At 43.4% G+C, this 17,039-nt stretch overlaps 1 protein-coding gene across 1 annotated transcript in view; it reads right to left on the reverse strand.

The window, feature by feature from the left end:
- Positions 1-17,039, reverse strand: part of TMOD2 (tropomodulin 2) — a 52,290-nt gene that overhangs the window by 22,945 nt on the left and 12,306 nt on the right. Inside the window, exons 2-6 of the mRNA XM_011226470.3 lie at positions 15,952-16,146; positions 14,040-14,196; positions 8,972-9,094; positions 5,680-5,766; positions 1,585-1,715 (exon numbers count right to left, since the gene is read on the reverse strand). Coding sequence (XP_011224772.1) covers positions 1,585-1,715; positions 5,680-5,766; positions 8,972-9,094; positions 14,040-14,196; positions 15,952-16,077 — 624 coding nt within the window. The 5' untranslated portion in view covers positions 16,078-16,146. The remainder of the gene's footprint in view (positions 1-1,584; positions 1,716-5,679; positions 5,767-8,971; positions 9,095-14,039; positions 14,197-15,951; positions 16,147-17,039) is intronic.

A 17,039-nucleotide genomic window follows, 5' to 3' on the forward strand; every position in this document is an offset into this window, starting at 1 on the left:
GCACTAGAGGTTGGCATGAATCCTGGATGCACTACGGACTAGCCCTAGCTCTGTGGCCATAAGCAACTTCACCTCTTTAAGAGTGCCGCTAAGGATTAAATGAGATACAGTAGTCTCCCTTATCCATGGGGGATATGTTCCAAGAACCCCATGGATGCCTGCAACCATGGAGAGCACTGAACACTATACATATTTTGCTTTTTTCCTATACATACATACCTATGATAAAGTTTAATTTATAACTTAGGCACAGTAAGAGATTGACAACAGTAACCAATAATAAAATAGAATAATTGTAACAATATATTATAATAAAAGTTATACAAATGTGGCCTCTCTTTCAAAATAGAGCTATACTCACCCTTCTTCTTATGATTATGTGAGATGATAAAATTCCTGTGTGATGAAGTGAGGTGAGGTGCATGACATAAGCATTGTGGTAGAAGTTTAGGCTACTATCTTCTGACAGTATGTCAGGAAGATTGCCTACTTTTTTTTTTTTTTAAAGATTTTATTTATTTATTCGACAAGAGATAGAGACAGACAGCGAGAGAGGGAACACAAGCAGGGGGAGTGGGAGAGGAAGAAGCAGGCTCATAGCGGAGGAGCCTAATGTGGGGCTTGATCCCATAACACCGGGATCACACCCTGAGCCGAAGGCAGACGCTTAACCGCTGTGCCACCCAGGCGCCCCAGATTGCCTACTTCTGCACTGTGGTTGACTGAGGGTAACTGAAGCCATGAAAAGCAAAACCACAGATAACAGGGAACTACTGTAATGAATTTCAAGGATTTAGCAAAGGGTATGGCCCATGGTGAGTACTCAATCCAAGTCAGTTATTATTATTACATGGCAGATGTTGGCCCAAAAAGAAGTAACAAAATAGATGCCAGGCGATGTCCTCTCTCTCTCTCACACACACCCTTCCTTCCCCTCCCTTTGAGAGTAACATGACTAATTACCAAATAGAATAAAGCAGAAGTGACAATTGTGACTTCAGAGAATAGGCCATGTAAGGCACTGTGGCTTCCTGCTTGCTCTTTTTCTCTTTGACCACTTGCACTGGGGGAAGCCCGCTGTCATGACACGAGGACACTGAGGCAGCTCTATGGAGAGACCCATGGATTGAGAAATTGAGGCTTCCTGCCAACAGCCACATGAGTGTGCCATCCCGAAAGTGGATCCTCCTGTCCCAGTCAAGCCTTCAGATGACTAGCCCTTGGTGACAGCTTTACTAACAGCCTCACTTGGGATCCTGAGCCACAACTCCCCAGCTAAGTCCAGATTCCTGCTACTCAAAAACTGTGTGATGTAACAAATGTTTGCTGCTTTAAGGCTCTAAGTTTTGGAGTTATTACCCAGCAGTAGATAACCAATATTCTATATCTAATGCGAATACTATGATTCTTTCCAAAGAATTCCAGAAATCACTTTTTAAAAATTTCTTCCTTTGAAGAGGATATCTTGTCTTAAAATCAGTGACTACAAGGGATTGGAAACAGGTGTGAAAGCAGGCAATCGGTCATCACCATTAAATTTTCTCATGATAAATCCAGTGACTGACAATAATCAAAATGAAATACCTTAATGTTGTTGAGGTTGACTTCTTGCAGGCTGGAATCATTGGCTTTCATCTGCTGCAGACTTACTTCCACATTGGTAGGATTGGGTGGTTCCTCAAATATTGGCTTGACCTTCTCACCTTTGACCACATCTAACACACAAATTTTAATTTAATTTATTATTATTATGATTATTTTTACAAATTCTAATTTTAAAAGAAAAAATGTAAGGGGTCTCCTGCCAAAATCAGAGATGACTTCCTCAAAAATGACCTTTCCTTCCTATGCTCTGATTCTAATAATACTCTAATAGCAATAATAGTAAAGCTTATTCTCAACTAAGCAAACATGGGAATGGCATGGTTCTGAGCTACAGTTTCAAAGGTTGATGTTTCTCACCTGCCACGAGAAGAAGTCTCAGCAGCTGATGCTACATGGAACCAAAAGTGCAGGAGGCCCTATATCAAACGCCAGCCACCCCACCCCCAAATCCACGGGCAGTTATTGCTGCTGTATATGGACCACTTTCAGACTATAATAATCAAACTATAGAATCTGAGATGCAAAAAAGAAATACAGTCTCTTCATTTCCAAAACTAGACTATTCTTCTGGAATCTTTTTTAAAATTAATTAATTATTATTTTTAAGTAGGCTCCACATCCAAAGTGGGGTTAAATCTCATGACCCCGAGATCAAGAGTCGCATGCTCTACTGACCGAGCCAGCCAGGTGCCCTCTCTGGCCTCTTGACCACACCTCACCCTTCTCTGATATCCATTTTGGAGCTTTAATTTTGACAATGATATGGGAAGAGAAAGGGATAGAAGGGCAAAATGGAACAATTCTCAAAAGCAGTTAACAGAAAATGTTTGCAGCATATATTTAACATACACAGTGTTAATATCTCAATACACACAGAGCTCCTACAAATCAGTAGACAACCCAACTAAAAATGAACAAACAAGATGATCAGAAGAGTCTCTGCCACTCAATCAAAAATATAAAAAGTCATTAAAAAATGAAATACCTTTCAACTAGCAAACAAATGTAAAAAGAGATAACATGTACAACTGGCAACAATGTGGAGTAAAATGCATTATCTTATGCTGTTGATGAGAATGTAAGCGGAAGCAAACTTTTTGGGAGAGTCATTTGGCCTCACCTATCAAAATGTAAAATGTGGGTACTCTCTGACCCAGTAATTATGTATCCAGAAATCTCATGTACAGGAAAAAATAGCATGGATACATAAAGACATATATTCAGGGATGTTCACTGAAGTATTACTTGTGACAAAATGATAAATAAAATGCCCATCAATGCGAAAATGGTTAAATAACTTATAGCATAATCATGTAATAAGATGCTACCTATTCATTAAAAGAATGAGGGAGACCTACATGTACTGATAAAAGAACCACAATTTGAAAAAAAAGTTAATGGGGGCACCTGGGTGGCACAGCGGTTAAGCGTCTGCCTTCAGCTCAGGGCGTGATCCCGGCGTTATGGGATCTAGCCCCACATCAGGCTCTTCCGCTATGAGCCTGCTTCTTCCTCTCCCACTCCCCCTGCCTGTGTTCCCTCTCTCGCTGGCTGTCTCTATCTCTGTCGAATAAATAAATAAAATCTTTAAAAAAAAAGTTAATGGAAAATGAAATACGTATAAATATGACAAAATACGTACAAGATCTATATGAGGAAAACTACAAAACTTTATTGAAAAAAATAAAAAAAGAACTAAATGGAGAGACATTGGGAGAGACTAGACAACCACATGCAAAAAAAAAAAAAATCTAGACACAGACCTTATACCCTTCACAAAAATTAAGTCAAAACGTATCACCTAATTGTAAAATGGAAAACTAGGAAACTCCTAGAAGATAACACAGGAGAAAATCTAAATAACCTAGGGTTTAGCAGTGACTAAAGTTTAGATACAACACCAAAGGCTTGGTCCGTGAAAGAAAGAATTGATAAGCTGGACTTCACTAAAATTATAATTTTCTATTCAGAAAAAAATGTGCAAAATACATATCTAATAAAGGATTGTTATCCAAAATATATGAAGAACTCTTAAAACTCAACAACAGGACAACAACCTGATTAAAAATTAGGCCAAAGACCTTAACAGACACCTGGCAAAAGAAGATATGCAGATGGCAAGCAAGCATATGCAAAGACGCTCCACATAATATGTCATTGGGGAAATGCAAATTGAAATCACTACTACACACTTATTAGAATAACCTCAATCTGGAAAACTGATAAAACCGAATGCTAGCTAAGAGTGGAGCAACAGAAACTCTCATTCTTTGCTAGTGAGAATGCAAAATGTTACAACCACCTTGCAAGACAGTTCTGTGGTTTCTTACAAGACCAAACATACTGTTATCGTACGATCTAACAGTCACACTCTTTGATGTTTACCCAAAGGAGCTGAAAGCTCATATCCACACAAAAACATCCACAAGGGACGGTTACAGAAGCTTTATACATAACTGCCAAGACCTGGAAGCAACCGTGATGTCCTTCAGTAAGTGAATGGATAAATAAATACATCCTTACAATAGGGTATTTTGCAGTGCTAAAAAGAAATGAGCTATTAAGCCTGAAAAGGCCTGGAGGAAACTTAAATGTATATTACAAAGTGAAAGAAGCCAATCTGAAAGGGCTACACACTGTATGATTCCAACTACATGACAATCTGGAAAAGGCAAAACTATAGACACATTAGCAAGACCAGTGGTCGTCAGGAGTTAGGGAGAGAGAAAGGTGAATAGGTGAGCAGAGAGGACTTTTAGGACGAACTACTCTGCATGATACTCCAGTGGTGGACACACATCACTCTACCCTTGTCCAAACCCACAGAATGTGCAACCCCAAGAGTGAACCCTAATGTAAACAATGGACTTCGGGTGATAATGATGTGTCAGTGTAAGTTCATCAAGTGTAACATATGTACCACTCTGGTGGGGGATGTTGATACTGGGGGAGGCTGTGCATGAATTGGGGGCAGGGAGTATATGGGAAATCTTTGTGCCTTCTGTTCAATTTTGTTGTGTACCTAAAATTTCCCTAAAAAATAGTCTTAAAAAAGTTAATGATACGTATATGCACAAAAGCCCAGAAGATAATGCAGCAGACTTTTAATAGCAAATATGCTGTTAGAATGCTACCCTTTGATACTGAAGTTAAAAAGGATACTCATTTTTTCATCTGCACGTATAAAAAGACAAAAAGAAAAAAAACGAAAGTAACATTGCTTATTGTCTGGATAAACAGCCCGGTATAAATGATGGTTTCTAAATATGCTACTCAGACTAGAAAGCACCTGCTCAAACTCCTTCAAAGAGAATAAAATACAATTAACCTAAGAAAGCTGTGATCTTCTGTAAATTTTTACAGCACCTGCACCACACTGTAGCAAAATTACCTGATTATTGCTCCATCCTAACCCTGGATAGGTAAGTTCCTTTGGACAGAGACCATTTTTTATCTTTGTACCTAAGCCTAGAACATTCCTGACACATAGCAGGTATTTAGTAGATAACTAATGAATGAGTCAGTGAGAGAGTCTAATACTTCTCCAGGAAATGCTAATACAGAGAATTGTGGTCTCGAACTTTCTGTGCCAGTAAGTCTATGCCAGTGTGTCTTTCCTGCTCTCTGGGGGAGGTGGGTATTCAAATTCTAACGACCTGTGTCCATTACTGACACAAAAAGACACCCAAATAGAGAAGGGAACTTGTCAAAAATACTATAGTTGATTAAAAAACATCATTAGAAACATGAAACTCTGTTTGCAATCTGTGCTATGTCACCTTTTTATCAGCAATTTTGTATTCTGACGGAACAGACCAAAGAGTATGTTCTGGGCAAAACACACCCGATTGGTACATTATGCTGCAAAACAGGACTTTGATAATTGGCTTCCCTGTTCTGGTTTGATTGCTCAGAGCCCAGTGATGGATCCTTGGTGAACAGACAGAATCCACCTGCAAAGTCTGCAAGATGGAAATCTGGATTCAACAGGCACCCCAGTCAACGGCCTCCCTCTTAACAACAACAACCTGGAGCTCCCAAGTTTCACAAACCACAGATTCCACATCAACTTACTTCTCACAGGCACTTTGCCACCTTTAGTGCTGGCTGTTTCTTCATCAAACTTTGGATTGTTCAGTAAATTGTGTACTCCAAGAACAGCTAGAAACAAAGATCATCAGTAAACATGTATTATGTTTAGGAAGGCATGTTAGGATACCCACAATGTTAATTTGCCCCTGGAAGATCAATTCTTCATATCATAAAGTAAGTCTCCAGAACCCCCTTGCCTTGCATAGTGTGTGGGACACAATGTAGTGTTAAATAAGCTTACACATTTTTAAAAATCCAATCCTTTTCCATTGCCACCAGCAATTTTCATATGTCTCTCTGTGACTAAACACATAGAGTCATTTAGGATCTGCAGGACAATGGTCTAGTTATGCCCCCAAATTACTGAAAACCTGCTTAGACCTCCTAGTTAAGTAGATTCAACCTTTCTGTTTTCTCATCTGTAAAATGTTAGCATGGAACTGAGTCTAAGGATACTTTCAGATCTAACATTATACAGATTACAGCAAATGGCAGAAAGAGCATGGGCCTCTTTCAGTGAAAGCCACCTCAATCTCTCAGTACCAACAGCAGTTGTCCTCCAGGTTAGGGATCCTAGGATGGGAAACAAAAGAGACGTCAGCAATAAAAGGTCGGATAAGCATACTGAGATTTTGCATCTCCTGTATTACGGGGAGCTTACACCAGGAGGCAGCAAAGGATGCAAGAAACGGCCCTGGGCCAGAATGAGGTCTGGGCAGGCTAAAAAACAACTGCCCCCTTTGCTAACGAAATTATACGGGAGAGACCAGAGACCGGCCACCTGGAGAAGGCTTCCAGAGCAGGGAGTCTGTCAGCAGGAGGCAGAGGAATCTCTCTCGTCAGTTGCACTGTAATCTACACATCGGGAGAAGGGAGGCAGCCAGCAGCAGTGCAGTAAAGGGCAAATATTTAGAGTCAACGAGCCCAGGGTTAAGAGTGGCACTCAGGAGCCGTCGGCCAGAGCTGGAATCCTGGTTTGTCCCATACTACCTGTGTGACTTAGGAAGTTACTAAAGGCCTCTGAGCATGCTTCATCATCAGTAAGGTAGGGATAATAATTATACTTTCAGTGTTACAAAGGTTAAATGACTTCTCATGTGTCAGACACTGTTCTAAGTGCTTTACAAATTCTTGTTACATAAATAAGAATTTGGCGCTATGTTTCTGGCACTGCCTAGGGAGAAGACGCCCTGTTTGATAAACAGACCACGGATCATCCAAATATATCTTGCTCTGGCCCCATATTCACTAAGCAACTTCTAATTATAATTTGGCTCCCACTGCCAAGTTTTAATTTTTGTTTTATCTGTTCCTTTGAGTCTGGCTAGTGGATCGTCCCCAGACTGACGGCTCCTATGTGCACTGACAAGATTGAATCTCTAGGCCAGCAGAACTGGTGACCATGCTGAGATCAAGCTGCTCCAGGAAGTGCTGTTTTGGAGGTCAGCTGTGCTCCCTTGATGACTGTCTTTCTGCTGTCTACCTGATAGGGCATTGATGCTCTTTCCTATCGAAACCTCACTGGCTGTCAGCCCACCCACTCATGGGGCTGCTCTTGACCTTCCAGAAAGGTCCACCCCCGAGAAAAGGCTGTTACCCACCCTCATGTGGGCTTCCTCCTGAGTTCTGAGGAAGCACCTGATGAGGGAGCGAGGTTGAGTAGAGATGAACAAGACAGTTTTTTATCTGGATTATTCCCCTGGTTTTATTGTACGAATTTCGGAATCTAGATTCTTCCAGACGATTGGTGTTTTTCTCTTTCTCCTTTCTTAAGCATTTCCTGGGAATTCAAGTCTAGCCCTGCATTCTCCCTTTGGGCAATTCTAGTAGAAACCACGAGACAACCCTTGAGAGGAGCGGTAACCATAAGAGGATCCCTCCACAGCAACCGCACGGCTAAGAAGAAAGGTCACTGCAAAGCACCTTCTTAACTGTGTGATGCAGGTGCCTCAATTCCTGGAGTGATTTCTGAGAGAGGTTCAAATATGTGAGCTTAGTATTGACCACTGGTATTATCACAGAAGGAACAAAGATGTAGCTGAGATGGTAGGTATGCTGGTTCTCCTGGGCGGGAGGATGGGTTTATTATTACAAATGTCTTTCAGTGGAATAAAGATACGAAGATTCTTGCTAAGGCTCGTGAACTATTTTTTATTTTTATTTTATTTTTTAAAGTTTTTTTATCTTTAAGAGAAAGAAAGCACAAGTGAGAGGGTAGAGGGAGATGGAGAGAGAATCTCAAGCAGACTCGACACTGAGGACAGTGCCCAACTCCAGGCTCGATCCCACGACCCTGAGGTCAGGACCTGAGCCGAAATCCAGAGTTGGACACTTACCCAACGGCACTACCCAGGCGCCCAAGTATGGGCTGTTTTTAAAGCACCTTTATCCTCTAGTGATCTAATAACCCTAATAACGCAAATTTACATCCCCCTTGGAAAAAAACGCATCCCATTCATGCACAAATACGCTGGTAGATGCGTGGAATCTTTCTTGAAGGATATAGTAGAAAGGGGAGAGGACTTCACTAGGGTGAGAAACTTACTTTTGTGACATATTCTTTTGTTGTCATTGCTATGTTCCAATAAAACTTTATTTACAAACACAGGAGGCAAGTCATGGTTTGCTGACCCCAAAACTACCACCGTCTTGACTACTCATTCTTTAATACTATGTTTTGTCTATCTGTATGTAGAACCAATTCAAACCATAACACCAATGATTATTTTGTTGCTACTGTTAAGAAAACTAGAAAAAGATGAGCAGATCGAGCTGAATATGGCTTTAATTACTGTGTGGGTATAATGGTAAATAACTGCTGCTCCACGGTTAGGCTAACAGACCTCTTCGTGGCAATCAAAATGCCAACAGTGACCGGGGGGAGGGGGGAGAGCAAGAACTTCATGGACACTTTATGATGATAAAATGTGATAAAACGCCAAATGTGAAAGCCAAACTATTTCATTGTTTAAGTTCTCAACACTCCTTTAGATTCCTTCTTTTTGGTGTCTCAAACTCTTGAGTTTTGTAGGAAGGGTGTTATTGGGGTATTTTATAGCCGAGATAGGAATTTGCATTTTACAGCTGAGATAGAGCAAAGTAAGACTGGCTCAGAGAGGTGAAGTCACTTGCAGCGAGTCTTACGGCTACATAATAGTTGAAGTCGTCCTGGTACTGCAATATTGATCAGTAGTTACTGAGAAGCGCAGAGGCTGCCGTGTGTGCCTGGAGCTCCACAGCCAGACAATGAAGCTTCCCAGGGCTGAGGACTAACCTGCAAGATCATAGAGCTCGGTGTCGGAGGCGCTGGCCAAAGCTTCTTCCAGTTCTGGGTCAAGGGTCACTTTTTCTTCTTTACGAGTTTCTATGGGCTTTTCTTTGGGGATGAAGACTCTTCCTTTAAATCAGAAGGAAAACAAAAACCATTGTGTGCTGCTGACCAGGGTAGGGTAAAAGGACTGACCAGACAATGCAGCTTGGCCACTGAGAGCCGCATCATTAAGCCACTGCACACCCAACTGGGATTCCTTCATTGCTGGGGTGATGGTGGTATCATTAATCCACCATCAGAGGGAAGGAATATCAGAGGAGGATTCTGGCATTCTGCAACACAGAGATCTGAGGAGCCTATGGTCCTTAAATGGAGAAGGAAACGATGGTTTCTACCACCTCTCTACCATCGATCACCAGCATTGTCCTTAGACCTGGGCAACAGAGGCCCTACCATTGGCCCCATGGTTTACAGAGCCCACTCTGGTCCTCCTCTCCTGCAGTCTCCCTCCTCCCCACATCAAGGGAGGGGGTTATGGGGCCAAAGGGACATCCCCATCCAGAAACCAGGCCACCTGCTAGGCCACGCTCCAGGCATCTGGGAGCCTGGAATTCCCTGCTCAAAGACCCTGCACTTGCTTCCAGGGCCTACATGCAGCCCTTCCCCATGTCCATCCTCCTGAAGGCACATCACATTGCTGGAGTGGGCACCCCCAGGCCAGGGGGAGGCTATTTGTGGGTGAGTGTGGATGAAGCTTGGATCTGTAGGCTGGGTGTCAAATATGTGTGAGGCCCTAGCAGTGCAGGACAGACCCATATGCTTGCATGGAACTTCTGGAAGCCCAAGAATTCTGGGCTTCTAGGCATATTTTAAGAGGATAGAACATATTTTAACAGTTTATTTGCTTTTAAATATTTATAAAAGATGGCACATGGGCTCCTATTTGTGTTCTTGCCTTGAACCCTACAAATATTGGAGGCAGAGTCACCCAGACAGCCCCAGGTGTTCCTGAGGGACAAACCTGCACTCTGCCAGAGTTTTCCTCCCTAGATTGAGATTGTAGACCACCAGGGTGCTCTATCTGGGGTCACTTGGAGGAGTGTAGTACCCCGGGGACACAGCTACCTGTCTAGACATACCAAAGGAAGTCAGATTTAAAAGGAGAAATCGGGATTGACATGTTTAGAAATTGTGGAGGTCTGTGAGCAAGGTTTTCCGTGCTTCCCACATGCGCACACTCTGCCATCATCTCCTGCTTCATCCTCATAATCAGATTCCATTTGTTTTGCCCCTGACTCCCTTCTGAATATGCCAATATCCATGCCCTACCTCCTCGGCCCACCTCTGGACTGAAGATCACATCTCTGGGAGAAGGACATATTACCTGCTCCTAACTTCCAGCCAGCTCAACGCACCCACATCCCACGCATGCAATGACTCATAAGGGGAACCCCAGGACATTCCAGAGCTGCTATAGCAATACTCCAGACCTACTTACACTCTTTTTCTTTTTTTTTTTTTAATGATTTTTTATTATATTATGTTAGTCACCATACAGTACATCCCCGGATTCCGATGTAAAGCTCGATGATTCATTAGTTGCGTATAACACCCAGTGCACCATGCAATATATGCCCTCCTTACTACCCATCACTGGTCTATCCCATTCTCCCACCCCCCTCCCCTCTGAGGCCCCCAGTTTCTTTCTCATAGCCCATAGTCTCTCATGTTTCATTCCCCCTTCTGATTACCCCCCCTTTCTTTCCCTACCGATCATCCTAGTTCTTATGTTCCATAGATGAGAGAAATCATATGATAATTGTCTTTCTCTGCTTGACTTATTTCACTTAGCATTATCTGCTCCAGTGCCGTCCATGTTGCAGCAAATGTTGAGAATTCGTTCTTTCTGATAGCTGAGTAATATTCCATTGTATATATGGACCACAGCTTCTTAATCCAGTCATCTGTTGAAGGGCATCTCGGCTCCTTCCATGATTTAGCTATTGTGGACAATGCTGCTATGAACATTGGGGTGCATGTGGCCCTTCTCTTCACTCCGTCTGTATTTTGGGGTAAACACCCAGTTACTTACACTCTTTTTCAATTCTTTCCAGCTTTTGACTCTTGGTTTCTTTTCTGGAGCTGCTCTTACTTCTTGGCATGATCTTTGAAATTGGTCTCTTCTAATTTGATCTTCGGAGTTCCCTAAAGACTCACCCTTCCACTGCCTTCTCTTTGTCATCTTGGGTAGAACAGAGAGCTGGCTCCCGCTTCAGCCAATGGAGACCAACACTGCTTCCAGGTCTCTCTGGATAGCCAGCCCTTCCTCACTCCCGTTGGAAAAGTAAGGGTCAGTAACTCTCCTCCATAAATCCTCTCCAAGAGGTGTCCCTGGTTGCAGGGGCTGTGGACTTCCTGATAGTTTACCAGATCTTCAAATGATTAGATATGAAATCAGGGACCGGGCAGCACTGCTCACCCTAGAGAAACACCACTGCTTGTGGTCAGTCTGGGCATCCTGGCCACAAGGTCTCCACCACTCACCATCACCCTGCTTCCTGCCTCCACATCACATAAGCTGCCACCTTTCCCAGAAAGAAGGACAATACACTGGAGCATGATGAAAAATACAAGGAGAATGGCCAGAAGATAGAAAATGAAAAAAGAAAATAACCAGCCAATAAAATCTCAGACACTGGGGTTCATCCCACACTTATTTTCCATAGTATCTATAACCTGAAGCATTTTCTTTGTGGCTCAGATGATCCTGGTTCCGGAGTCAAATAGGCTTCTACATTCCTCCTTCCTGCTAGTGTTTAGGATTACCCTCAGTGCCACGTGCACAGGTGGCCCACAGCAGTCGAACTTTAGGACAACTGCTCCTGCACTTCCATTCCTGGGGGGCGGGCAACCAAACAAGCTCTGAGCAAATAAAGCTACCGCCGAGAGTGAAACATGGCCCAGGAACCCAAGGGCCCGGGGCATTCGGAGCTGAGGTTGTCCAGCCCTTCTCCTGAGGCCTTTACGGCAGCTTCCACCGCTTCCAGATCATCCGCTGGTCCTTCCGCTGGTCCTTCTACTCTGTTCCCTCTGCTCTGTTTGGAAAGCTTGCTCTATGCTCATTTTGCCCAGTTGTGTTCCCACTCCCCTGTGAATCACCTGCATGTTCATCCGGATCGAGAGATAATTCACCACTGCCGCTCTTCAGACCTCTACTCTGAGAAGAGACCACAGCTTTCCTTTTATTATTCTGTCACTACCCTAACACTGGACGTTAATTCAGATTTTATTGAAGATTTGACGTTGTAATTTTTCTTTCACAATGAACTTCGTCCAATAGCAGCGAAGCTGCCATGGAAACAGTTCCATATTTCTATGGGTATTTGCCCAATTTGTCACTGTCCAACTTCGCTTTCTTAATAAATTGACATGACGGATCATGGTGCCCATCCATCAAATGAGCATGATTCAGAGGAGACCCAGACGCCGCGGGACGGGAGGCAGCAGCTCTCTGACTCACGCCAGCTGAGGAGGGGCGCTCCTGCTGCCCTGGCTCCGTACAGAAGCTCCCAGACGGCATTCATCCGAACCTGTATTTATCAAGTGCCTCCCCTGTGCCAGCTTCTATGCTGGGAGGCAAGAGACACACAGTCCCACTGTGGAGATCTCATCGAAGGTGGGAAACACACAAAACCCAAAGTAAATAAACAAAATGACGAACACAGTGCTATGAAAGTGACACGAGTGTCATGGCAGAGAGAAGGGATCTGTTTTAGACAGAAGGGTTGGGGAAAGCCCGAGGCCCTGACGTTTAAGCTGAGACTTTTAGAATGTGAAAAATGAGGATGTGGGTCGCAAGGAAGAGGTCATGAGTAGATCCTGGGATGGGAAAAGAACTCAGCAGGTTTGGGGAACTGAATGCAGACGGTGGGGCTGAGGCTCGGCAAGGGAAGGGGAAAGATGATCAGAGAGGTGGGTAAGGTGAGGTCTCCCAGGGCACTGAGGACCATAAGTGAGGATTTGAGACTTTAAGCAGGGAAGTGACATGATCTGATTTGCATTTTAAAAGGACTGCAGTTGCCATGAGGTTACGGATGATTCCATCAGTATCTGTGGGCCCAAGTCCCTGTCTGTAGCTGAGGAAATCACACAGGCTGTTGGTACCCACGTTTCCTCCAAAGGGGAGCCTGGGATTGGGAGCTAAGGAGGAGGGTTTTCCTTGTCTTGGTTCTGAGCTCAGTCCTAGCATGGAGGAACACCCCTTTGCTCCTCAGAGCCTCACCAGAACTATCACAGTACTTCTCTCACTAGAGCACAAGCTCCCTGAGGGCAAGGCAGGGTCCTGTTCACTGTGGTGCCAGCATGTGGCACATGGCTCTGCACAGAGTGGGTGCTTGGTAAATGCTGGATGAGGGAATGGTTGACTGCACTGGCCTCTCACGGTAGCATCTTAGGTTAGAGGTCTGAGGTCTGGTGACAGAGCTATCCTAGACACGGAACAGAAAGGCCTTGAGGGGACGTCTGCAGTTGGTAAAGCCCCAGGCTAAGAGAAACACAGCAACGCCTATAGGACCTTTTTTCAGGTCCAACGCTACCTCACACTGCCAACGACTTTTCTTTGGGGCTTAAGATATTTTTTTATAGAACTAATTTGAGTACCTTTACACTATATGTATTAATTTAATACCTATTCTGCCATAATTTTTTTGTATTAATAAACTTTATTTTTTTGCAGCAGTTTTAGGTTCACAGAGGACAGCACAGAGAGTCCCCATATACTCCCCCGACAATGTCCTACAGCAGAGTGGGACATTTGTTACAACTGATGAATCTACATTGCCATCATTATTACCCAAGTCCATAGTTTATATTAGGGTCCACTCTTGGTGGTGCACATTCTATAGGTTTGGACAAGAGTATACTGACATGTCTCTACCAGCCATGATTCTTTTTAATAATGAATCCAGTTCTCAGGCTTCTTTCCCACTCCCAGAGCAGCTCCCCTGCTGGACCCCCCGTGACAAGATATGAAGAGTACCTTTGTCCCAGGATGTGACGCTCGGGCCCTTACCTTTCTTTTCTCCAGTGAAGGGCACAAAGTCTTCCCTGTCTTTCTGTTCCAAAGCCTCCTTCTCCAGGTACATGAGGAGGTGCTCGCGATCAAACGGGCCAGTGGCTGCCTTCTGGGTCTGGTCTTTCTGTCGGAATCCAGCTGGTAGCAGTGCGCTCTGGTGAGACAGAGGCGTGAGCAGGAAGGACGGTGTTCGCCCTACCGATCCTCGGTTACTTGCCCCACCCCCAGCCCTGCTGTCTGTGGGGGAGGCAGGGAGAAGGATACCTGTGCAGAGATGCAGGTGGGCTCTGAAGGCTGGGGACTCTGGCACGTCTCTGAGGCCCTACCTCTCTAACATATGTGCTGGAAGGAAGGCCCCAGTGTGCACAGGCAGAACACAGATGGCTAGAGCCCCCTCCAAGCCTTCTGCAGCTGCATTCTGGAATGTGGTAGCAAAAACCCAGGCACCTTTCACGGACTCCTTCCTTGTAGATCACACTTAGGTTTGGCCAGGTCTGTAACTGAGGTGCTCCCCAGCAGGCATACAGAGACTAACAAGGAGCCAACATGGCTATACTCTCTTATTTCTAGCCTCTTTCCTGGGAAAACATCCAAGCACGTAAGCAAATATGAGGGTAGATGCTCAGACCTGCTTGATTAAGCTAGTGATTCCTTCCTTAAGGTTCAAAAATAAAAACATTTCCTTTATAGGGCTGTGTTTTGGGCTATTTATTTATTTTTAATTTATTGTGTAATTTAAATTCAATTAATTAACATATAATGTATTATTTGTTTCAGGGGTACAGGTCTGTGATTCTTCAGTCTTATATAATCCCCAGTGCTCATCAAAACACATACCCTCCCCAATGTCCATCAAAAATACAAACATTTTTAAAAGTAAATAAAATATCCAAAGTGTCTGGCATATCAGAATATCACATAAATAATTTTTAGTGACATTTTTCTTTACAGTAAAATCTCAATTTTGGATGCCTCTGATTTTAATTTTAAAAAAACACCATCAGCGCTAAAGAAAGTGCTTGCTAAACAAACACTGTAACAAGCTACTTTGCTTTCTAAGAGCTCATAAAAATATTAGAATCTCCACTTATATTTACATGATATTATTGCTATAATAATTCAAATCTATCCATTGTTGTGAGATCACCAAAGATTCCAAGTTATTTATGCATTTTTAGAAAATGAGATATAAAAAAGACCTGTTTTGGGGGTTAAGGGCCTGGTTTAAATACCATCTCTAGGGCCGCCTGTGTGGCACAGCAGTTAAGCGTCTGCCTTCGGCTCAGGGCGCGATCCTGGCGTTATGGGATCGAGCCCCACATCAGGCTCCTCTGCTATGAGCCTGCTTCTTCCTCTCCCACTCCCCCTGCTTGTGTTCCCTCTCTCGCTGGCTGTCTCTATCTCTGTCGAATAAATAAATAAAATCTTTCCAAAAAATTAATAAATAAATACCATCTCTAATGTTCACTAGTACGGGATCTTCTGTAAATTATCTCTCCTCGTCTGTCCCCCTCATTTATGAAATGGGAGTAATATAATTTATCCCAAGGGCTTCTGTGCCCGGTAGAGTGTATGAACTCACAGAAGAAATCTGGAAAGATTTGTTCCCTTTTCCTCTTTCTTTTCTTCTTCCCTAAGTCAGACTAGTCCTTTCTCAAGCAATGGAAAATATTTTTACCATTTACATTAAATTGGTTTTTGAGAAATACATTTGCCACATCATATTGCAGACAGGACTACCGAGGTTCTTTATGAATCTGGCAGAGTAAGTGACCCAGACACAATCAGGGGAGGAACACAGAATTTGTATTTGGAGCTAAGGGATTTCTACACTATTGTTTAAGGACCAAGCCACACCATTTATTCCCTACTACCCTTAACCACGCTGCTTCAGTTGCGGGTCACTAACCTTGGGATCTAGGTCATCAAGGACATTTTCCAACTGTTTCAGCTCCTCTTCTGAGAGTTTGCCAAGAAGCTCATCTTCATCAATGTTCTTGTATTTCTCCAGCTCTTTTTGAAAAGGGAGTGCCATGGCTTCTTATATGCCCTTCTCATGGGTCACGAACATTTAAACAGGCCAGCTTCCTGCGAGTTCAGAATACTACCAATAAGAAAGAAACACTGTTATCTTATTCTGCAAACAGGACTTATCCGCAGGAGACAAGGACTGTGCTATCTGCCAATGGGTCTTTATTGGACGAATAATTCCACGAAACGGTAACATCACCTCCATCTGCACAGCAACCTGACAGCTTACAGAGTGTTTCCATAGGCATTCTTTCACTTATTTGATCTTTACCGACAACCCAGAAAGGAAGCCTGGACAGATACTAATATCCCATTTGACAGAAAAAGATTCTGAGGCAAAGGTGGCTAAGTGCCTTGCTCGAGGCTCCGGAGCTGGGATGTGCCAGGCCTCCTGATTCCCGGTGTGTGTGTGTGGGGGGCCTTTCCAGCACGCTACTCTGCCTCCTCCAGCTTTCCATAGAAAACAGTGACAAACAATGAACGAATTGTAAGGCAGTCTTAAGAAGCATACTTGTGTCTTTTCAGGGAGAGAGTGATGTGAAGAATACAAAATGGGGTTCATTCAGGAAAGAGAGTTTGGAACGTCTGTGTGAGAAAGCATTGTCCAATAACTCCCTGCAATGAATCTCAGTAAGATTCTAAAATCCTGACTACATACTCTCTCCACGTTTCTCCTCTCTTTTTTTTCTTCTCTCATCTCCTGTTTTCTTTCTAATCCCATTTCTTTTTTGTGTCTTTACTCACACTCCCTAGTTCGTTAAACCTCTAGTCCGTTCTCCTTTCAACACCTTCGTTTGTACCACCTCACTGCTAAACTTCCACTCAGGATGTTATTCTTACTCAATCCCATCTTTCTTGCAGAGGATTTTCCATCTCTCCTCTAGAGAGATAATAGTGCATTTAGGAAACAGCAAGGTACTTAGCTGATTGCGTTTCTCCTTAGGTAGTAGTAAACTCAATCAGATC

Source organism: Ailuropoda melanoleuca, chromosome 5 (genome assembly GCF_002007445.2).
Source record: "Ailuropoda melanoleuca isolate Jingjing chromosome 5, ASM200744v2, whole genome shotgun sequence".
NCBI classification, from domain to species: domain Eukaryota; kingdom Metazoa; phylum Chordata; class Mammalia; order Carnivora; family Ursidae; genus Ailuropoda; species Ailuropoda melanoleuca.